This window comes from Tigriopus californicus, chromosome 11 (genome assembly GCF_007210705.1).
Source record: "Tigriopus californicus strain San Diego chromosome 11, Tcal_SD_v2.1, whole genome shotgun sequence".
In the NCBI taxonomy this organism is placed as follows: domain Eukaryota; kingdom Metazoa; phylum Arthropoda; class Copepoda; order Harpacticoida; family Harpacticidae; genus Tigriopus; species Tigriopus californicus.
In genome coordinates this window covers 11,717,553-11,740,472 of record NC_081450.1, presented here as the reverse complement: position 1 = coordinate 11,740,472, position 22,920 = coordinate 11,717,553, and the positions used below count along the sequence as shown (strand labels likewise).

The 22,920-nt window shown below is 39.6% G+C and overlaps 6 protein-coding genes and 1 long non-coding RNA gene across 8 annotated transcripts; 4 read left to right on the top strand and 3 right to left on the bottom strand.

Moving 5' to 3' along the window:
* The first annotated feature begins 974 nt into the window (after positions 1 to 974).
* On the top strand, positions 975 to 1,316 carry LOC131891174 (pro-resilin-like). Its single transcript, XM_059240700.1, has one exon. The coding sequence runs from the start codon at positions 975 to 977 to the stop codon at positions 1,314 to 1,316; it is 342 nt and encodes a 113-aa protein (XP_059096683.1).
* Positions 1,317 to 2,789: 1,473 nt separating this feature from the next.
* Positions 2,790 to 4,695, bottom strand: LOC131890505 (probable cytochrome P450 6a14). Its single transcript, XM_059239857.1, has one exon. It carries the CDS (start codon positions 4,623 to 4,625, stop codon positions 3,021 to 3,023), a length of 1,605 nt encoding a protein of 534 aa, XP_059095840.1. The 5' UTR covers positions 4,626 to 4,695; the 3' UTR covers positions 2,790 to 3,020.
* A 3,370-nt stretch (positions 4,696 to 8,065) lies between these two features.
* Positions 8,066 to 8,444, top strand: LOC131891173 (heterogeneous nuclear ribonucleoprotein A3-like). The gene is made up of 2 exons (XM_059240699.1): positions 8,066 to 8,071; positions 8,139 to 8,444. The coding sequence occupies exons 1-2, from the start codon at positions 8,066 to 8,068 to the stop codon at positions 8,442 to 8,444; spliced, it is 312 nt and encodes a 103-aa protein (XP_059096682.1).
* Positions 8,445 to 10,918: 2,474 nt separating this feature from the next.
* Positions 10,919 to 11,720, top strand: LOC131890586 (pro-resilin-like). The gene is made up of 2 exons (XM_059239957.1): positions 10,919 to 11,210; positions 11,287 to 11,720. The coding sequence occupies exons 1-2, from the start codon at positions 11,205 to 11,207 to the stop codon at positions 11,590 to 11,592; spliced, it is 312 nt and encodes a 103-aa protein (XP_059095940.1). The 5' UTR covers positions 10,919 to 11,204; the 3' UTR covers positions 11,593 to 11,720.
* A 2,634-nt stretch (positions 11,721 to 14,354) lies between these two features.
* Positions 14,355 to 15,954, top strand: LOC131890365 (uncharacterized). Of its 2 annotated transcripts, none has more exons than XR_009374304.1 (3): positions 14,355 to 14,542; positions 14,618 to 14,782; positions 15,474 to 15,954. It is a non-coding gene; the product is annotated as an uncharacterized LOC131890365 (long non-coding RNA). The 2 variants fall into 2 exon arrangements; XR_009374303.1 differs by having other exon boundaries at positions 14,355 to 14,570; positions 14,635 to 14,782.
* A 2,553-nt stretch (positions 15,955 to 18,507) lies between these two features.
* Positions 18,508 to 22,744, bottom strand: LOC131890451 (GATOR complex protein NPRL3-like). Its single transcript, XM_059239791.1, has 6 exons — positions 22,454 to 22,744; positions 20,337 to 20,699; positions 20,120 to 20,266; positions 19,890 to 20,056; positions 19,530 to 19,816; positions 18,508 to 19,458 (listed from the first exon to the last, which is right to left on the bottom strand). The coding sequence occupies exons 2-6, from the start codon at positions 20,696 to 20,698 to the stop codon at positions 18,694 to 18,696; spliced, it is 1,728 nt and encodes a 575-aa protein (XP_059095774.1). The 5' UTR covers position 20,699; positions 22,454 to 22,744; the 3' UTR covers positions 18,508 to 18,693.
* Positions 20,706 to 22,436, bottom strand: LOC131890452 (N-acylneuraminate cytidylyltransferase A-like). The gene is made up of 2 exons (XM_059239792.1): positions 22,049 to 22,436; positions 20,706 to 21,042 (listed from the first exon to the last, which is right to left on the bottom strand). The coding sequence occupies exons 1-2, from the start codon at positions 22,425 to 22,427 to the stop codon at positions 20,738 to 20,740; spliced, it is 684 nt and encodes a 227-aa protein (XP_059095775.1). The 5' UTR covers positions 22,428 to 22,436; the 3' UTR covers positions 20,706 to 20,737.
* Positions 22,745 to 22,920: the final 176 nt, after the last annotated feature.

Sequence of the window (22,920 nt, the reverse complement as noted above, 5' to 3'; positions counted from 1 at the left end):
CCATTCTGTTTATTGATAAACTTTATTATCCTTTTTATTTTATCTTCCTTGCTAACTTCCTTGCTTTTTAAAGGGACTGCAAAAATATTCAGTAGATCAGATACATCTTGTTCATTTAAATTTTGAGGATTTATAAGTGAAGGGGTTTCAGCTATCTTATCCTGTAATAAAATTCTTACACCATCCTTTTTTCTTGTTGTACTTCCACGAATGTTTAATTTGTTAGCAATTTCTCTCATTCTTGGTGCAGAGACAACCATTTTATTTTTTGCTGAGTCATAAATGTGTTTTAGGAGGGTTCGTCTTGTAGTAGCTTTAGTTTTTATTTTTAGAACATTTTTGACATAGTTTTCTAAATCTCCTGTATTCATTTTATCAAATCTATCAAAACCTTGTTGGTTTTGTGGAGCAGGTGCTTGAGAAGCCCCGCTCGCTACACTTGCATTCGAATTGAAAAAAGTTTTTATTGCTTGTATTAATTCACGTTTATTCAAACTCCATGTTTTAGGAATTTTATGTGCTTTGGTAATTGCTCGTAATTCCGATAATTTTAAAGATTCAAGTGATTCTAGATTTGGTATATTTTCTGCCATCTTGTTTTTTTTATTATAGATTTTTTGTCCTTAAGTCAATTTTTTTCGGCATCAAAAACATTTTATTGACATGTTTATCTGGTAACCTTATTAAGGATGATTTTTTTCTGGTCAAAATATAGGTGTTGATTATTTACTAAGTTTGATTTTTAACCTTATTTTGGTTGATTATTTTCATCCATACTAAGGTTAAAAAGACTTTTTAACCATAATTAGGTTAAAAAGGTTTTAAAAGCATGTTCAGGTTAAATTAAATTTAACCATAATCTGGTTGAAAATCAAGAAAGGTACCTTAATGTGGTTGAAATAAAAAATCAACCACATTAAGGTTGAAAATCAAGGTGGGTACCTGTATGTGGTTGACATAAAATTAGAACCATGATGAGGATGAAGAAATGCCGAAAAAATGGTGGAATTAGAATCCCCTTTTACTATCTACTGGCTGTCACTGTTGTTTTGATATTCCTCATTGGAACAGTGAGCGCCAGCTATGGAGGTGGCCACGGAGGAGGTGGTGGTGGAGGAGGTGGTGGAGGATACTACTCCTTTGGCTACAAGGTCCATGACGGGTACAACAATTTTGGACATTCTGAGAGTCGAAACGGAGGCTCAACTAAAGGCCAATATCATGTGAAATTGCCTGATGGTAAACTCCAAACTGTGAATTACCACGTTAATGGATACTCGGGCTATGTGGCCAAAGTGAACAACGGATACCGCTGATGATAACAAACATTTATATACCGTGCAAAATAAATCACATCCACATACAAAGCCACATAGATATTGCTTAATAGTTTTTCCAATGGTAGAAATAAGATAAAAAAATTGCGTTATGAGTTTTATGCATTGATACATGTTGCAGTTTGTCTCTTTTCTTACGGTACATTTTCACTAGATATGCCTGGTCACACAGTTTCGGAAATGTTATGCACCTGCTGAAAAAGTGGACTAAAATTCATTTTATTTTTACCATAACTTTGTCCGAATCCCCTTGCATTTTTTATATCAATCATGTTGATTCATCTCGAAATTGTGACCAAGACTTTGGACCAGGGCCAAGACCAGGGCATGAACTAATTCGAATTGATATAGAAATGACATTGACGTGCATCAACGCATTGAAACCTTGGTTACATTTTCGAATTGAGACCTACGCGGGCATACTTAAAACAATGCATTTAGTCCACTTTTTCAGATGTATAACATTTCCAAAATTGTTTGTCAAATTATGTGTCCAAATATATCTCGTGTAAATGCGACATTAGCAAATTTTTAAGTGGTAAACATATCTCCATTTTTAGCCACTTCCAGTAGGTGGGAAGGCTGTACCAGGAAATTATTTACGCTTATGCTTGCTTGTCATAAAGTTAGTCATGAAATGGTAATAGAGTTATTCTTATCCATACCCTGGTCTTGTTTTTACCTTTTTCAACTTTGCACTCCGGCAAATCGTCCTGTCTTGTCCTGCTATTGGGGAACACTCAGACAAATAAATTTGTTCTAATTGATATTGCTGCTCGTGTGAAAGTTGTTATCTGAGATTGCAATCAAATCTGAATTTGAAAAGTTGTTTTGTGCTTTCGAACGGTCATTTTTTCAGGAAGCATGCCTTTTTTTTCAGACCTTTTTTAAATCGTATGGGGGTAAAATTGTATAATGATTGTTGGACCGACCCCAATTACTATTGATTTCCAGACTCTGAAAAAAGATTGCTTGTCTGTCGAGTAGAAATTTGAGAGGGTTACACTGACCGGTTCTTTTCGCACAGCCGAAACGTCAAACCTCTGCAATTTCTGTTCGACGCCAAAACAGCATATTTTGTCGAAGTTTATATTATTACCAATAACAAACTTAAAGCAAAACTTTCAACCCGCTCGACGTCGAGTGGCATTTTGCCCGAGCTTCCTTACCGGTCCTGGGAATGGAATACCTAACAGCTCTAGATGAAAAAAAAACTATGTTGCCTTGATACATTTGTTTTTTGCTTGTTACGGATTCAGATGGTAGCTAGCGATGGAGGCTTGGCCTGTCATCTGATGATGGATGCCCCAATGAATAAATGTTTCAGCTCCAAGATTATAGTAGTTTTAAATTTTGACCTCATCCTTGGATAAAACCACAGGTTTGCCCATTTACGATGCTTTAAGACAACTCAGGTTGTAGTTTAAATACTGCAAAGAAGTTTAGACTTGGTCGCCCTGCAATCAAACAAGGAAGTATTTTTATTGTAATGAGAGCCGATACTCTGTAAGTTTTCAAGCAAAAATTGGATATTGGATCTTTTTGATTTGTTACTCATTCACATATATTGATGAATTTTTCATAGGAATTGGGGACGGGAGGGTCGTTTTGCCAACATTAGCCAATTTTATGCGACGGTTCAAATTTACATACTCATAGTTCATAAACTAAGCATCTTCTTCTTCAACGATCCTCAACCTTAACGAGCAATGCTTCCCTCGGTGCTGAAAGAAAACCGCTTGGATCCAGGGTGAACTTATCCACTGTTTCAGGGGTGGCCACAAATTTGTACTTCCTCAAAACTGCAAAAAGCCCCAGTTTGGCTTCCAAGAGCGCAAATCTCATACCAATGCAATTCCTAGGTCCTTGACCAAATCCAAGAAAGGCATAGGGATGTCGCTCGGCTTTGGCCTCTTTTGTAAAACGTTCGGGGTCATACTTCTCAGGGTCTGGGTAGATATCAGGATTTGAATGAATAGCCATTACATTTATGTGGACTTCGTTCCCTTTTGTCAGAGGAATGTCAGTGCCTGGAATAATATAATCCTTGGTGCAAGCCCTGGTTATCAGGCCGAGAGCAGGATTGATTCTTAACGTTTCGTGAAGGACCATGTCCAGATAAGGCAAGCTTTGGATCATGTTATAGTCAGGGTGACCACTTTCATCTTCCATTCCGCTTGCACACTCCATGATCTCCTGGTATAATTTTTCTTGGATGTCTGGATATCTAGCCAAGAAATAACTGGTGATTGCCATTGTTTGAGCCGTTGTGTCATAACCGGCCACCAAAATGACCAAAGCTGTCGCCACCAATGTGATCTCGTCCACTTCCTTATCCGCCACTTTGTGATTCAACTTAGAATCTCGGTCATATTGACTCTCCATGCCATTGTCATGTTCAATGGAAATTTCGTCTTTCATGGCATCAATCATCAAATCCACAAGGTCGTTCCGTCTTGTTTTGGTCTTGATTCGATGCTCGATCGTTCCTTTTATGATGTCGTAGAAGAAGGTCGTGACATGTTTTTTATTAATTGGAATGTCAAACATATTTAAAAGGCCTTTACCACCAGGAACAAAAGCCATCAAAATTCGACAAATATCCGCCCTTGAGTTCCGAAAAACTGCCCTTGCGTTCATGGCAAAGGTTGAACTCTCGTCTTGGAAAGAATTTGATTTCACGCCAAAGGCACAAGTGGCAATAGTGTCCATGCTGAACTTTCCGAACTTTTCTTTCAATTCAAATGATCTCCCACTTTTGGCCTCTTCACCCACACTCTTGACCAGATCATTGGTGACTTCGTGGATGAACTTGATCATTCCTTTGAGTTTACCAGCGGTGAAAATGGGTGTAAATGTAGCTCGTGTGTTCTTCCACTTGTCCCCTTGCAAGGATGTCATCTGATTTGCCCAAATTGTGTCCACAAAATGTCCACCCTCCAATATTTTGACAAAATCCTCCCCTTGGCGGTTAACAAAGTGATCGAAATCTTTGACCATGATTTGTTTGGCCAATTCGGGATCGCAAACGATCATATTTGGAGCGCCGAATATGTAATTACCGTAGAACTTGGGAAAACCAAGGCCAATTCCTTGATCTTTAGCCAGCTGGTTCATATTTGTTTTTTGGGTGAAAGAATTCCAACCGAACAGTGGCGATGACCCGAAAGGAAATTCGGGCTGATGAAAAGGGACATTGTGGTTCTTCCAAAACTTCCATTTGATTTTCAATCGTATGTAAAAATAACCAATGACACACAATACACCAATTATCAATTCCACTAACATTTTTTGGGATAGGTCTTGATTCGTGTGTACATATTTTTTCACTGAGCTTCTCTTTACGAACTTCTCGCTTGCCTATGTTCAAGCCAGGCTATAAATGCACCATGGCTTGCTTCTACGACAGAAACGTTTGCTCTGAACTCTTGATCACACAGGGTACGGTGAAAAAAATGTCTCGGTTTTTTGCAGTCTATTCCACCTTGAATCGCAGTTATCTCAGCTTGCACATGGAATTAAATTTTTGTATGAATATAAAGCTATGACCTTTGGGGAAACAACAAAGATTTTGCGCCCTCGCTAGCCTCTTTGACATGGTGGGTGGTCACTGTGTCCGTCATATTTTCTATAGGCCATGTGTAAGGTTGTTTGATTTTTGTAGGAAATATTTTCCGCGGATTTACTTAACACTGCAAAAAATGTCTGTTTTTATTATTGATATTGTTTTCATGTCTCATTGTGTGCATAAAAAGGTGAGAAATGATAGCGTGAAAAATATAATCGATGCACAGTCATGTTCAACGTACACACCCTGCATTTTCGTGTACAAGCCCTGCTGGCACTGCAAGCTCCAAGTCTCCTTCATAATACTGACTAAAATGGAGTGAGCGAGTGCATCAGCAACAAAGTAGATTGTTGAAAAACATCCAGAATATATTGGATGACGCAGTGATACCCACATCACTTGCCAATACTTTGCTCCATAAAGACTTTTAAGAAAGATTTTCATCGCCAAAAGAAAAAAAGAAATAAGCAATTAAAACATTGTTCAGACATTAGGAAAAAGCTGACAGCCATGTAAAATATCAATTAAAACCAATCACATGGAATTTTCTTCTTTGTCAACCAAAAGTACAATTAAGCATGAGATCAAAGTTTGACAAAACTCTACTAAATGCGGTCAAAATAGCGTATAGTACTTACGAAATAACTATTACAAAAAGTGACAACTTCCAGTTCATTGATCATATAGACAGAGCAGGTTATGGAGGGGTTAGAATGTCAAGAGCAAATTGATGTGACACATCTTGATCTTGCTATGGCCTTTGATCAAGTAGATGATGACCTTGTTTTAAAAAGGGTTCGATTGGTTAAAAGGTTTCATTCGTGGTAGGAAGTCTCGTAATTGGTCAAAGTCAAGGGATCCCTCAGTTACATAAATGATCTCCAGGGCATGAGGGACGCGTTACTTTTTGACTAAGACTACGGGTAATGCGTTACTTTTCTGCAAAAGGAACGGCAACAGAAGGGGTTCTTTAGCTCTCCTGTCATTGTTACTTTCTTCTCTTTTAAATGAGGAAAAGAAAAAATGTGAAAGGTTTCCTCCCTGACTTTTTAAAAGCTCTGTCTAAAAGCGATGGCTTATTTGACACTGATTTTTTGGGTAACAGTTCAAGCCCTGGTGATGTCAAGTTTGGTGTCCCACAGGGGTCCATATCAGCTTAGTTGTAATGTCAGTATCTATACGAAATTAGTATGTAGTGGTCAAGGTTCCAGTAGTTGGATAAGGACTTGGTTCGATTTTGCTCTTGTTTGCTGAGAGTAATATGGCAATAAACAGAATGAAATTCCGCTCAAACGCCATTGACCATTCCACTGGAAGGTAATTGGGGTAAAAAGTATTTGCCAGGTTTCGTCTATGATGGATTTCAAACTGGTCTTCCAAGATCAAAGACATTAATACCAAAACCAACCGCTTCATCTTTTAGCGTTAAAAAACAAGTTTTTAAAAACGTTTTTTGGGACCCGCATCTACAATGACAGTTTTCTACAAAAACATAGTAGGTAAGTAATTTTCCATACAGCAATCTACATTTGAAAATATTGTGAGCTTTTTTCCTCGTTCTTTAAATGTTGAACAACATGCAAATATTTAACTCAATGATTAAAATATTCATGAAAGTTTGTTGCCATTTTCATCTTCATGCAACAACCTAAACTTTGAGTTATGATATTTCAAAACCAGAGGGTTTAAGTATTTTGTTACTTGACTTGATAATTATAGTTTGTTTATGGTTTGGATTTCAACCAACAGAACATGAGACTTTGTTTTCTTGAATACATGACTCGACATTTCACAATGGATTGCACTTTCTAATTTTGTGTACATTCATTTTCCTATTAATAGAGTTGCAAAGCGACTTAATATATGACTTGGTGCAAGCACAGAACATGGAGTTAAATGGGGATAATATCCGTAATATGACATATGACCAAGTTGGTATAGACCCCCGATTAATATTGATAATTACCGGAACCCAACCGAATCGGGAAATTCAATCACTGATCGCGGGAGAAGCCTTCAAGACGATGATAAATTTGAAGATCATGTACAGTCAAAAGTGACCAAGGCTTTTCAGACTTGCGGCTGGATATATCGAATATTAATCCAGAGATGTACTGACTATGAAAACCCTGTGCAAATCAATAGTCCAGCCGCACCTGGAATAAGCTTCCCCAATCTGGGCCCCCTTGACCGCTAGAGGGTTAAATAAGATTGAACGAGTACAAAGAAGTTTCACGAGATTTATTGACGAGATGTCGAAATTAAGCTATTGGGAACGCCTCGAATCATTGGGATTTACAGTATTCAGCGTAGGTATGGACGTTACCTACTCCTTTATGTGTTCAAATGTCTCCATTCCCTTTGTCCTCACCCCGGAATACGATATTTAGCGAGATACGAGGCATTTCATGTGAAATGCGCCATAAAACCAATCATTTGGATAAAAAGATTGTGAGGGGCTTAAAATATTCTTTTGTCTTAAACCGGGCACCAGCTTTGTAAAACTTGCTGCCGTGCTCTCTTAGACGATTCTATGCATTAGATGACCAATTGTTAAGTTTTAATCAATTTTTGTTAACGATCCCAGATCCCATAATCAATTTTGAATTTGTTTTTTTTTTCAACCGAAATCAAGCGGCTCCGTTTGTCGTTGAACTCAGCTCACAGTCTATTGCTTAGAATTTTAATATTCTGCAGACAAGAAATTGTTTGGTTCTAGGGAATTTCTTCATTAGCAACTTCCTTTCGCTTCATAAATAACAATTAGATTGTGAATATTCTTTTCAGCATAGACTTGGAAATCCTGAGGGAACCTTTCAACATCTTTTCTCCTTTTCCGCTTTGAAATTGATTGATTTGTCACGAGCAAAACGCACCCCAACAAGGATGCAAGAAAGCAACATAAGAATGAATACTCATTTAGTGGTTGTGCCAAAAGGTAAAAAAAGATTTCATCTAATACACCTTTGCGACTTCTCGAACATGAAATGAAATCAAGAAAGAACGAGATTGGACCCGTACGTGTGAAAACCCTTTGATGGCATTTGCTTGCAATCAACAAAATGTTAATGCCCATCTCTTTGCCTATAAAAGATCATCACGAAAAGAACAATCATCAGATTTCGTGGCAACTTCCTCGTGTTCACATTGTTAAAAAACCATGCAGGTAATCTTGAAAGTGAATTTCAATTTTCTTTTAAACCTTCAACCCTTGCCAACCCTTTCCTCCTTAGTCCAATTGGTCCTTCATTCTTGGTGCTTTTGTCACTACTGCCCTCCTTTTCGGTATAGCAAATGGCAGTTATGGAGGAGGCCACGGAGGCCATGGAGGCCATGGAGGGGGTGGAGGGCATTACTCCTTTGGTTACAAGGTTCATGATGGATACAACAACTTTGGCCATTCGGAAAGCCGAAATGGAGGCTCAACTAAAGGCCAATATCATGTCAAACTACCCGATGGCAAACTCCAAACCGTGAATTACCATGTCAATGGATATTCCGGATATGTGGCCAAAGTGAACAATGGGTACCGGCGTTAAAAGCAAGACTGATTTTGCCGTGCAAATCTCAATCAGATATCTATTATGTGAATGAAGCAATGATGCCTTGAGGGTTGTTATAATCATGAAAGTTACTCAATAAACAAGCAATTTCACTTCTCTGACATGCTTTATCTTGCTTATGCTCTCAGTATGCGTTGATCATGTTTGGTATACAATTGGATGCCAAAAGTGGTGTTGGTTACTTATCACCAGGAGTTGGAAAAATAGTCCATGATTTTTGTCTAAATAGTTTGTTTTTAAAGAGTGAAAATCAGCCAAAATAGGTTGCGAAACCGTCAAAATAAGTTATAAAAAGGTATTGTTTGGTTTTTCAACTATTTTGGTGGCTTTCAAGACAAAAAAATGGTCCATGAGTATTTTGCACAAACTTCTTGCTCTTTGGGTTGAGTGTCAACAAAGATTTAAATTTCAAAGCAGACACATATGAACAACTTCCAAGTGAGGTTCATACTTTGAAGCATCCAAAAATCACTGATGGTTTGTAAAATCAATACCATCAATTGTGCTAAGATAATTTAGGGCGTAAAGTAATATACTCCTTTGGTTTTTATCAATGTCAACCAAAACAAGCATTCCTAAGAAAAAACGTCACGTCAAAATTAAGAAACTCGCTATACTTGGAAACATTGTACAAACGAACAAAAACAAAAACAAATGACATACTCGTAAATGTCATCATTCAGTTTTCTATTGGAAAAATGATGCGTGAAAAATTTCACTTGGAATCAAGTTCTTCTAATTGTTTTTTTCAAGAAGTAACAAAAAAAAACACCTCAATTGGCCCCCCAAATCGTCGGTTTTAGGTTAATTCATGGTGAAAATTCGCGAAAATTTTCATTTACCTCAAAATGGCCAGAATAGTTCAAAACATAAATTAACTTACAAAACTATCTTAATGACTCTATTTATCACCCTGGAGTTTTCTTCCAAACCTTTGGGGAGAGGCCCAACCAAACCTTGGACAGTTCCAATGGAAGAAACTAAACAACCACTATTAGTAGCCATGTCTTCTCCTTTAATTTGCGGTGTCAAGGCTCAAATATATCTTCTGGACGCAGGAATTAAATTCTCTGCCCTCTGGCCTCGGCCGCCATGGACAATGGTTAAAGAAAGAAGATTTTGGCTAAATAGTCCTCAGGCTCAAGCTCTGCATTGCCGTCAAAGGCGGTGGTGTATTTGAGAAATACAACTCTATGATATATGCCTTTCAACTTTAATCTTACGTGTCAAGCCCTCCAAATCATTATCAATGAGTTTTACTTCATTAAGTCCATTAAAATCAATATTCAAACAATAATATGATGCACCTGGTATATTAAATGAAATCTATTTGAAGGTGCCCTAGTGACTTGTCTGCAAAGGATTTGGCTTGTTGACGCAAGCAAACCTGTGTTTTGGCTTCCATTGCACTAACAAACTTTCAGCTGCAAGTGGAGTTTCTCTTAACAGTCAAGATGACAGAATGGTACTTGGCATCTTGATAAAGTGTTACACAAAATGGCGAATCCGGCGGATGTATTAACTAACCCTAGATCAAGGAGTAGCAGGCATGAAGAGCCGTCCTTGCCTAGGCAAACCCAATCCGGCAAGATAACACTCATGGCAACATGCTACCAGCTCCAAGGTTCCAGATAGAAATTCAATTAGTCTTGGAAAAACCAACCTATGGAAATAGAAGATGTAAATATGGAAAATTATTAACAAATCAATCTTCAAATGGCACAGCAATGATGCAACTACAGTTACAAAAATGGCAAATATCTCGAAAATTTGGCAAGAATTTAGTAATGTTAGAAAAATTGTGTGTATCTAAGTATGACTGATCCACAATGCAGCCCTGGATTGATCATAGATTCCTAACTTGAACCAAAAGTACATTGGCATACGTACATCCATTATCAGCCAAACTGATTTGGAGAGGAATATTCTTTAGGAAATTGAATCAAAAATTCTCTGAAATGTTACATTTGGATTTGGAGCTGAAAACTGGTTTTTTCTACCATTGGTCCTGCATGAACCCAAGTAGATATTTGTAAATGCACGTTGTATCAACTTAACATTTGAATGTATGGTTTCTATACAAACTAGGATGAAGTGCAGGATTTGCCAGCCTTTTCCATTAGATGGCCAACTACTGGAACATGCACGCAGAGAGAGACTCAAGGGCTCACACATGCATTCTGTGTGGAGTCATGTATAGTGAGTTTTGGGAGGGCAATACTTTTGGCCCATTCTCTTGTTTGAGTTGAAATTTGAATGATGTAGTTATATAGATGTCGTCAGACAAGGCTCATTTTTTGAAGGAGAATGCTGAACATCAACTCAGATTGGAAATGTTCAAAATCTCACACTTAGCGTCCAGACTGCAGGCGTTCATAGACAGGAAATTTGTTCAATGCCCTGCAGTGCAAATCAACCGTAGAAATTCATCAAACCCATTGCTGAAAATGCTGAAAAAACTGAAATAAGAATTTCACACACATCCCACAGACAATATAAGAGTACACTTTTGGGCTAGCCATCAATGTAAACTGTTATTGCTCTAATTTTAGAACACAAAAGGGTATCCAAATGAAACTGGCTTCTATATCAACACGTGTGAAAATACTGAAATGCCATATTTGCAAGCAACAAAAGGCTACATCATCACATACGGCTACCTATAAAAGATCATTCAAACATGAACAGCCATCAGTGATCATTGCACCTTCCGTGTGTTCAGACAGACAATAAATCATGGCGGTGAGTACAAGCATCAAATAATATTAGGATAATCTTTGACAACTATCTGAACTTGTCGTCATCTTGACCTCTTTAGTCCAATTGGTCCTTCATTCTTGGTGTTTTCGCCACTATTGCCCTCCTTCTTGGGCTTGGAAGTGCCAGTTATGGAGGAGGCCACGGAGGCCATGGAGGCCATGGAGGAGGTGGAGGGCATTACTCCTTTGGTTACAAGGTTCATGATGGATACAACAACTTTGGCCATTCGGAAAGCCGAAATGGAGGCTCAACTAAAGGCCAATATCATGTCAAACTACCCGATGGCAAACTCCAAACCGTAAATTACCATGTCAATGGATATTCCGGATATGTGGCCAAAGTGAACAATGGGTACCGGCGTTAGAAGGAAACAAGTTTTTGCTTGTCAAATATCAATAAATAATATATATTGAGTGAAGGATTCTGCGCGTTTCCTGAATGTACCTAAAAGTGGGCTTTTTGTTATTGTCCGAGTTGAAAATATTATTCCATATTTACAATGATGACATTTATTCATTCCGGTGGAATTGCTATACGAGCAATTTGCGATTTTTCAATCATGTCAAATCAAAAGTAAATTTTTGAATTGGGATTTCGAGAGTATGAGGAGCTAGAATGATATGTCATTGTTAATGTTGCAAGTTTGCCATTTTAATTCGATTGCTATTGTTACTCTTCTCTGCTTAATAGAGATGATGTTTTCATAAAGGAAAGATGTGTCTGGGGTAGGAAAGGTCCGATCCCAAGTACTTTAAAAGCTTTAGGGTTTGACATTACATTGAAGAATACGCCCAAAACCGTCACCCTTACGTGGCCTTAAGCAATGAGCTCTTGGGATGGTAAAAGATGCTATGATGCTTCTTAGCTTACAACAATTGCAACAATACCATTTGCAGACTTGTCTGAATAATACCTATGTGGACTAAAGATGAATCATTTTTCCAAGTCTTTCATGCTAAAGTGCTTGAAATATGAACAATTGCACAATGCCTCAATTTCTTAACGTCCAGTCTTTTATCGTTTTTTTTCGAGGATAATGTTTAAACGCCATCCCAATTCTCAATACTATCGAATTGAAAGCGTATGATTCCACCATCTTGAACGTCTAATCTTTGTATGATATTTGGTTAAGCAATGAAATTGGTTGAGAATGAATGGTAGTCCTCAAAGATGGATGGAGTCTGGTGTAGAATTTGAGAAGCAAAAGGGATTGAAATGAATTGGGCTCCGATAAACTTTCTCATTTTACTCATCATGAACTTTAGCCCATTCTTAAATTCTTAAAATACCGAATTTTGTCCCAATTTTGGACAAAAAATGCTACATTTGTAATGGCTAGGAACGAGCAAAATGTGTAGACCAGCAGAGCATTCTAAAGAGATATTTATAACTATTTTTTAAAGTAGCTTTTAAAAGTAGCCCAGATTTAAAAAATGCATTCTTAAAAAACCGAATTTTGTCCCAATTTTGGACGAGAAATGCTACATTTGTAATGGCTAGGAACGAGCAAAATGTGTAGACCAGCAGAGCATTCTAAAGAGATATTTATAACTATTTTTTAAAGTAGCTTTTAAAAGTAGCCCAGATTTAAAAAATGCATTCTTAAAAAACCGAATTTTGTCCCAATTTTGGACGAGAAATGCTACATTTGTAATGGCTAGGAACGGGCAAAATGTGCAAAACAGTAAAGATTTTTAGAGATGAAAACGTGCAAAAAACAGCCCAAAAGGTGCAAAAAAAGGTGCAAAATAGGCCAAAAATAGCAAACAAAATGGAAAAAGAAGGGAAATTTCAATCTATTTTTCCGAGTAGTGCAAATTTGGAAAGCGCAATCTTAAAAAAACCAAATTTCCCTCAATTTTATTTTTTGACTTTGCATTTGGGGTGCCAGGTTCGGAGGGGTGAACCTCCATCACATCGTCGGCATGTAATTCTAATAGATAATGTTCTAGTCGGCATCAAATTGATTCTCTGTCTGTGGGAATATTTAGCGTCTAACAGTTTCCTTGAGAAAGGTCAGGAGCGAGAATCAAACCAGGGCCCTCTCTAACGTTAGGAAACTGAGCTAACCACTATAATTCCTTGAATTGGGCGAAGGAATGCTTCCCCTTTGCTTTTTTTCCTCTTTTCCCAGCCGTAGATTTGTAACACTGATCTAGTTTCTAAATTGATCCCACTGAAGAAGAGGTTGCAATTTTTCTTTGTTAAAAAGAGGATATAGTTAGCCTAAAGGAGGTAAGGAAAGTAGCTATGTTGCGTGTTTTGGGATGCTTAACTATATGAGCCCCCACCTTAGCTTGTCTCTTGATTTGAAACTGGCTAGTTACATTTTTGTTCTCCTTTGTTTCTCAACCAAAAGTGAAGTACTTTGGCCCTGCACAATATAATATTACACATCTAAATTCAGATTTTCATATCTTTATTTCGGCGGGAACCTTTGATTTCAAACTCTAAGACCAATTCTAAAGCATAGAAAGTTATGATTTCAACCAAAACAACAGGTTGAGGCCAAATATGCAAAAATAGTGCAAAACAGAAGTAAAAAGGTGCAAATAAAGATGAAAAGCGAAAATATGTAAAAAAGTGGTCTTTAATGACAAAAAACCTTTTTCCATAATTTGCCAGTCCCAAGTAAGGGCTAATGACTCGAATGGGTGCAATATGCAATATTGATCCTCCAACATACTGCATTTTAATCCGGTATTCTTTGACACCCCGATCTCTTACACGAGTGCTACGAGTGCTACCATAGCTTGCATCTTTGGTTCTGCTTGTGCAAAAGTCCTTTGTGAGCATTTTAACGAAAAAATGGGTAATCTTCTAGCGCCTGCATCATTCGTACCGGCGTGAAAAGGGGAGGCGACGCACGCTATCAGATTTAGTGTTACCAAATAATCAAACAAGAAGACGTACCTACAATGTTTTGCCATGGGTGGTTCCCATAGACATGATATATTGGAGGTCAAATACTCTCGCGCATTGTTCAACATCTGTTATTGTATACTTCAGATCTGGAAAATAATATTTTTGCTTTAAAATGCTCACAAATATGACCATTTTTGCATTTGGGAGTGTGGCATAATTTGGACTTCATAGATTCACCACACATGCATGGGTGGAAAATCTTCTTCGCCTTTGCTGTGATCCTCTCGTATTGTGTGTCTTTAATGCGAAATTTAGAATCTTAAAGCACCTGGGCGGAAATCAAAAGTGCATCCGTGTTTTTTACTTCCAGATTTTCAGATTTCTATTTCCCAGATTTTTTACAAATCCTATCTGATTTCTGGTCATTTATATTAGAGGTTTCGCCGGGTGTGAGTATCTTCTACAACTGCCTCTCAAGTAATTGCGTTTAATAGTTGGGAGCCATTTTGGGTCGCTTTCTTCAGCTTCGCTTCAATTATAGCACTTCGTCTTGGTGACCCATGCTTGAAAAGCCTCAATAATGTTCGGTTTGTTCATCGAACGTTTTAAGTCCGTTCCTTAAGCAACACATGGCCTCTGCACTCACGGAACTCATTAAAACGTCCATCTTTAGCCGATCAAGCGCTTGAGTAAGTTGTAGATTAAGTACGTATCGAAAGGACAGAACCAATCCAGCAACTTTATCCACTTTATCTACCAAAAACAATCTTTCTATTCGTGCTTGTATTGAGACTAAAATTACAACGAGGTTTAATTGTATAGGTAAAATTATAACTTGAAAGGTCGTGATCAGTTTGTCGACATCAAATTGACGGTAGAATAGACATTGGCAATACTAAAAAAATCGTTGTTGTTATTACAATAGAGTACATACGATTAATCTTTCGCCAGTGCATGTCACATTTGACTTCACTCCATTCTTAAGATATTGGTCTTGTTTCTTTACTTATTCATTATTGTTGGTTTGAGCCTCGAGGTGTTTTTTGTTGATCTTCCTCCATTAGTAGTTAGTAGCTAGGTTGCTCTTATTTCGTTGATCTTATTCTGCCTTCCCGAAACAGAGTTGCAAATGAAATGCGATGACGGAGGTACGTGAAAACTCTTTAATGTCAATTGCTTGCATCGGCTAAATGTTAAAGCCCATCTCTGGCCTACTATATAAAAAGATTGTCCAGACCTGAACAATCATCAGTTTTCATTGTCCCTTCCGACTTTTCACACAAAAGGATCGAAAAAACATGCTGGTATAACACGAAATCCGAGGACAATAATCATGTCTCATAATTCGACCACGTTTGATCTCTTTTCTTTTTCTTTCAGTCAAATCGAGCTTACATCTTCGGTGTTATTGCCACTTTGGCATTCTTCTTTGGGATTGTGAGAGCAAGTTATGGAGCAGGACACGGAGGCCATGGTGGACACGGAGGAGGTGATGGTGGTGGTGGTGGCGGAGGAGGCGGTGGAGGCTATTACTCATTTGGCTATAAGGTCAATGACGGTTACAACAACTTTGGCCATTCGGAAAGCCGAAATGGAGGATCAACCAAAGGTCAATATCACGTCAAGCTACCCGATGGCAAACTCCAAACCGTGAATTACCATGTGGACGGATATTCCGGATATGTGGCTAAAGTGAACAATGGGTACCGGCGGTGAAAGCAAAACTGAATTTGCTCTGCAAAAACGTATGATATTTATCAAGTGAACGAAACAATGCTCCTTTTTAAGGATACTCAGAATGATGATGATGTTTTTTCCAAAAGCTATTCTTTCTATTTGACAACAATGAGATAATTCAATACCGATGGAATTCTAAGGGTTTTTTAATAACAAAAAAGTAAGGCTGAGGCTGGATTTTTATGCAAAGAGGGTAGGACGTAGAGCTCTGCATCGGATCCGACTTTTCGCATTGGATCAAGCGTTAATTTTCGGATTCGGATTTGATTCGAATTGAGCGTATTTGGATTGGATTGAGTGGTTGAAAAATCGGATCTGAAGCCCAGTGTAAACTAAATTTGACCAAGCATTGTCTCATTTCTAAAGGACAGCGCAAAGTTCAAGGTGTTCGACCGGGGGTCTTCCATGAAGAACTAACTAGGGTTGGTTTCAAGTTAGTACGCCGTGACAATCCCATTTTCTCGCAAGGGGGCTTACGTCTCTTTTTTAAAAGGAGGTTTTACCGATAAATTATGCACAATATGGGATGAATTTGAATGCTGAAGTGATTCCAAGCCTCTTATCACCACGGGTAAATTGCGTATCACGGGCCGTTTGGGCTCTCTTAGGCGGCTGGGACTAGTTTGGGATTTTAACTTTAAAGCTGGTGTGATTTTTTTTTTTGTGCGGACTTCCTTACCGCTACCGGGATTGGAATCCAGCAGTTCAAGACGAGAAGATTATTTATTATACTTGACTTTATTTATATAATATTATTTGATCGACCAACGAATTGGAGTTGGCTGATCTGGCTAATCCTTGAATATAAGGTTGATCCGGAAATTTTAGTCAAAAACTTGTCCAAGTCTGACTTAAATCTTGCTACTGGATCAACCCCTACATAAACCCTACGAATATTTGAGGGCAGCAAATTGAACAATGAAGGAGCCCGAGAAAGAAGAGAGTTGGACTTCATTGTTTTAACTAGCCTGGATTCTCGAGGGCTTGAAGGTGCTCTCAAAACGCACATTAAGCCTCTACGGTCACTACAATTGACCCTAAATCCTGGGTTGGGACAAAGCTCATGAATGCATTTGAAAACGTCACATATCAGATACCTTTCGAACCTTCTCTGAATACCGTAAAATCCCAACCTTTCTAGCCTCTCCCAATACGAGAGCTCTCTCATATCCTCAATGTTCTAGTAAAACATCTTTGGACTTGTTCGAGCTTTTGCAAACCTGCTGAACTCATTGGAGCCCAAATGGGCGAGGCATATTCAAGATGCGGCTGAACAATCGACTTGTACAGAGTTAGCATCGTGATGCTATCTCTGGACTTAAACGTGCGATATATCCAACACACATTTGAAAAGCCTTACCAACTTTCAACTGGATATGCTCATCGAACTTTCCATTATCTTGGAGGACTACACCTAAATCCTTCATGGATGAGACCTACTCAATGTCCTTACCTTCATCATGTAATAGTGGAGTGTCTATGGCGTCGACCCAAAGGTCATTGAACGGAATTTCATTCCATTCAAGGCCATGCTACTCGCAGCAACCCAAGAATAAATTTGGTCTAGGACCTTTGCCAGACAACCGGAAACCTGACCATTCCTACCAACTACCAATTTTGTATCATCAGCATAAGGAGAGATACTGACATTACTACTACCAAGCTTCTGAAGCGGAGCAATGAAGATAATGTAAAGGAGAGGACCCAAAATGGAGCCCTGAGGGACACCCGACTTAACATCATGTATGTCACTAAGCGATCCCTCAACCTTAACTAATTGTTTCCTACCACAAATGAAACTTCTTAGCCAATTGAGAACCTTGCCTTGGATCCCAATCTCATGGAGCCTGTTAACTAAAAGGCCATGATCTACCTTGTCAAAGGCCTTGGCAAAGTCGAGATAAACTACATCGACTGATTCACGGCTCTCTAGTCCCTCAATAACTTACTCTATATGCTCAATCAGTTGGGTAACCGTGCTAAAATGTGCTGTGCTAAAATGATTTGGTTGGTCTCAGATAGTAGCTAGTGGATTTAAAATTGAAGAACTTCTTGCGAAACAAAATCGAAACATATTGGCCATCCAGATGCTTTGGCAAAAAAAGGTAAGTTTATTTTTTGTAGATGAAAATCTAGAAATTGATACCTTGATCGGTAACAGGGGAAGGTTTCCTAATACACAACTCACTTCCATACAAAACAAGAAATGATCTGAGTATGATTCATAAATCATCTCGAGATCATCGTAATCGAAATTGGAAACCTTTTTATACTCTCTCACAACTTACCCCAGAAGTCTAATCAAAGAAGTCATTGAATGCTTTATTTATTCACTTACTTCTTGCAAAACTTAAAATTTTATGCGGTGACAATATCGACTTCCTTTGACAGCCTGGATTTGTTTCAGTCCAACTGGAGATGTTGGGACTGTACGTACAGTATTTCAAAAAAATCCAGGAGCTTTGTCCCAACCCAGGTTTCAAGCTCAACCGTAGCTGAGAATGCAGGTTAGTTCGAGCAATGAAGTCCTCGTCTGCCTCTCGATACCAAAGTAAACAAATCACTTTGAGAGTGATGTGTTGTTTAAATAAGTGAATGTGTAGGCGGCTCATTGAACCCGTCAACATAATCGAAAACTGGTTTCAAAATCGTCCTTCAAGTTGATGAGCCTCGTGCATTCGATGTTCAGGCATATATTTCAAATTCCAAAGAACGAATTGGTTTGGTCAGCTATACTATTCAATCTAAATCTTACAGCATAGTTTAAGTATGCTGCTTTTGGACGCCCTCTCAATTCATAGGAAGGAACGATGTCTTGCCAGACGTTTGAGCCGTTGTGCGATAGAAAAGCCCAACCATTCCTTCATTGGTGACCATTCGGTTCTTTGATGGCTTGTCGAAAGTAAGACGTAATGGCAGGGTCCTCATGTTCGTGCTCAATGAGGACATCTTTGAACTTATGAATCAATTGAAGAAGAGCGTGCCGATTCACATTCTCATGGAACATGATCTCCTCAATATGATATTGGCCGTTGAAATAGGGAGCACATCGGATGAACAATCGCATATCCTCTTCGGTGCACTCAACCTCCTTCAGAATAGTGATTTCATCCTCGTCAAACTTGTCGATGAGTTGTTCATCAATGGGTTTTGTACTTTGAGGCGTCCGACCAAATCCCTCTCTAGCGTAGGCTGATATAACGTCATCCACGGTTTTATCCGCATTCTCTCGAAGTCTCGTGATGAGGTCCTTTTTCACCAAAGTGCTATCTTCCAATGGGTCTTGAAGCACTTTAGGGCCATCAGGCTTGATGAAAAGAGTGATGTAGGTGTGGTTCTGGACCAAGAGGTGATGCTGGAGACACCAAACGATGACTCGGGTGAGAAATTTGACCGAACTCCCATCTGACAACATGTTCATCGCATTCTGAATGGAGTTCGGATCCGAAAACAAGGTCAGATAATTGCCTAACGATTCCCCGGGAAACTTTTCCGTGAACTTCTCCATAAGATGAGGACTGAGAGGGTTGGGCACGTTCGGGGAGACCACGTAGATATTGGACTGACAAACGGGGTAGACAAAAGTGGCTTTGCCCCAATACATGAGATTGGCAGCGGCCATGAGGAGCTAGAATCAAAATCAACTCATTGGAATTGAAACACAGTAGACGGTGAATTGATCTGATCAATGTGACTTACAAAATGTTTGGGCAGGTTGCAATCCAAAGCTAAGGTCCGCATAGATTTTTCCGGAGAAGCTTGGATGACAATCTTCTTGAAATCGCCATTCCCATCTAAAGGGAAGCTTTCGAGGATCTCCTTGATATCTTTGAGAAGAAGGATGGCATGATATGGCCGAATCGAGCTGACACATTTGTCAATGAGATGCGGCTCAACCAATAATCTTGGATTAATAAACTTGTGCACTCGCTGAGGGAGGCAAAAACTGACCGAAGGCCACTTGTTGATCGACACCTCGGTCACGCCTGGAATTTAAAAATAATTATTCGTCCCCCATGTATCAATGTCATCTCACTTCTGAAAGTCCTGAAAGCCAACCTGTTCGAGCCACGTCTTCAAAGGCTTTTTTCAGTGTTTGGGCCAAAGGTGACCTTTCCAGAGCCAGACCAAATTGGGAGGGCCGAGCTTCATCTTCTGACATAGCAGACACTTCATCTTGAGCATTCAGCATGATTGTGGCTTGTTTGTCCAGATAATCGCAACGCCTGATGAAGAACCACATTGTGTATACCCCTAAATAGTCTAATTTTAATAACTTGGTTCCCTACCTTTCTTCATGTCGGATGGCGCTTCCTAACATGACGCTCAGCTTATAATAGCAATTGACCACGGAGAACATGGTCTCAGCGGGAAGAGCGATGATCACATGGAACATGCTCATGGTCTGATTAAATGTGGCACCTTCGATATAACTCCTAACATAAAAGAAGACACATTTCAGTCGACATGATGGCCTCGCAATGAGTAGAAAAAGCATATACTGACCTCCAACTGTTGAGTCGCTCTTCCTCGGTCCATTCCAAGCTATAAGGATGACCGACAAAGCGAACATCGTCGATCTTGAGCTCAAATTTGGAACCGCACAAGCTTTGACTGACGGCGAATAGATTGGACAATTCCTTATTGGGAAAAGTGATCAGAGACGAGGCGTCCAAGCGATCCTGGTCATCTCGTTCGACATTGTACAAATCTTCCGGAATGATGGCGTACGGGTTGTCTTGATCGGACTGGCCAGCTTTCTCTTTGGCCCTTGGTTTTTCCGAATAGGGATAACGGAACAAAATGCGATCCCCACTCCCACCGCGCTTGACCAAAAAAATGGACAAGGGCGAGAGATATGGATCCATTCTGAAGTGGACGAGGAGCATAAAATCAATGGGCAGGCGTTACTCTCTTAATAAGCGCAATTCCGCCAACATCCAATCCAATTCAGTGTCAATCTCAAGAGAGTCCGCGGGATCAACCTCGACATAAGCGGATTGGGTCCCTTGCAAGACCCCTTGTTCGATCAGATCTCGACTGGCCCAATAGAACATGCCATTCTCCACTAATTCACCGGCCCAATCTTGGCGGCGCGGCCGATGGGCCGGGTCAAAATTGAGGGGCGTGGTATATTGACACGCCCCTGGTCGGATCTCGGACCAACGCAACTTTTTCTGACGCGTAACACTAAAAACCGATTGATAACCCTGTGTGGCAACAAAATGGAGGATTCAAGTCTTGAAAAAGGGAGAGCAAACCGATATTTGGTTTTGAATTAAATATTCTTTTTGAGATATTTGAAACTACCATTAAAGTACATAAAAAAGGGGTAAACGAACTGTGAAGATCGAACTATTCAGCTATAGTGATTCATGTTTGTCAACAGACAACTCGTTTTCCATTATGATTTAGGCAATCCAGAACATTTTCACGCTTTTTATTGACTCTGGGCAATTTACGTCAATCCCAAAAGACCAAATAATGGCTAAGTAACAATTTTCTCAAATGGTCTATCCATGAAACAGAGGTTCAGATTGAATCTGAACCTTACATGACTTCATCAACTTAGTTCAGAAAGAGATTTGCCCTTTGTATTTGAGATATTAGGGTCGGAGAGATGAACCTCGTCCACCTAGCAAAGCAATCAAATCGACCGTTACACTTCTAATAAACAATGTCTGGTCCGCATCAAGTCGGTTCTTCGTCTGTGGCTATGGTTCACTTCCACAAGTTTGCTATGAACAGTTCGGGCGGAGAATCGAAAGGGAAATTCTCTCAGGCCAGAAAATTGAGCCAGCCACTCCACCACAATTCTTTCGGAGCCGGCGTTAAAACCCACGACATTGGCGTACTTTGATAAACATAACTGTTGGCTACAAAAAGTGGATAGAAAATCATTCATTCCGAATTGAATCGTTTCAATCCGATCAACTGTATTTGCTTGAACCAGAATTATTGGTGAACCAGGACCGGAAAATATTCGGTGCCAGGCAAAAAGCGTGAAGGCACTGATGTGTGATGGCCAATATTATATCTCAACCGATTACAACATTAGTTTTACACCCCGCCCCCCACCCAACAAATGTTGTTTTTTCGATCGCTCGGGTTGTTCTGGGCCTCTCAAGTAGTCTCATTGAAATGTGGCGTTTCAGCCAACCTAGTTCCAAATCTCCTCTATTCAATAGTCAATCCTCATTTTGAGAGGCGTGCCTGATTGAGCGTCAAGTCCCAAGCCCGCTCTAAATACGCCACGCCCAAAAAGGGCGAGGTACATTGAATCAAAGCCACGTGCGTGATACCCGATTGGGCGTGAATGAACTCCCGCACGGCCGCAATGGAACTGGCCGTATCATGGGCGTGTTCCGGGGATCGATGGAAGATGTGCACGCACGGATAGGCTTCTAGAACACAATCGGCAATCTGGGGGTGGTCCGTGGAGACCCAAATAGACGAGAAACGCCCAAATTCGAGCATACACTCGAGACTGCGCAAGATCAAAGGTCGACCTTGGAGAGGCCGGATGTTCTTCAAAGGGATGGCTTGAGAGCCGCCTCGAGCCAAGATCAACCCCACTACCTCACCATCCGGATCCATCGGGACCCATGGGAGTGATTACTTACTTGGGATGGAGAGGATAAAGGCGAAAGGCGAAAGAGGAGGAGGAGAGGAAAGCTCCTCTGAAAGCTAACAGTCCAACATTAAGAGAGAGACCAAGTCAGAACACGGACCCAAAACAACAAAGGTGACGACAAGTATAGAATTGGGAACATTGATAGGAGGTTGAAAAATAAGGTCCAGCCTAAAGACGATCAAGGACAACATTAGTGCAAGAAAAAAAAAGCTTTGAAAGTGTCTTGTCTTGGTATGGAATGTTGGTTTGTCAAATGACTTATGCCGAACGAGTTGCTCAAGATCGTGAAGCATCACGCTGGTCATTAGAGCTAGAACTTTTAGTGGAAGATAAATATTGGGCAGTCAATTTATCTGGCCATGATCTTTCGTACGTACCATGATTACACATGGTAAAAATTGTAAGGAGTCTATTTCGTTCGATGGGTCGTTAAATTGCTGGTAGTGGGTGATGGAT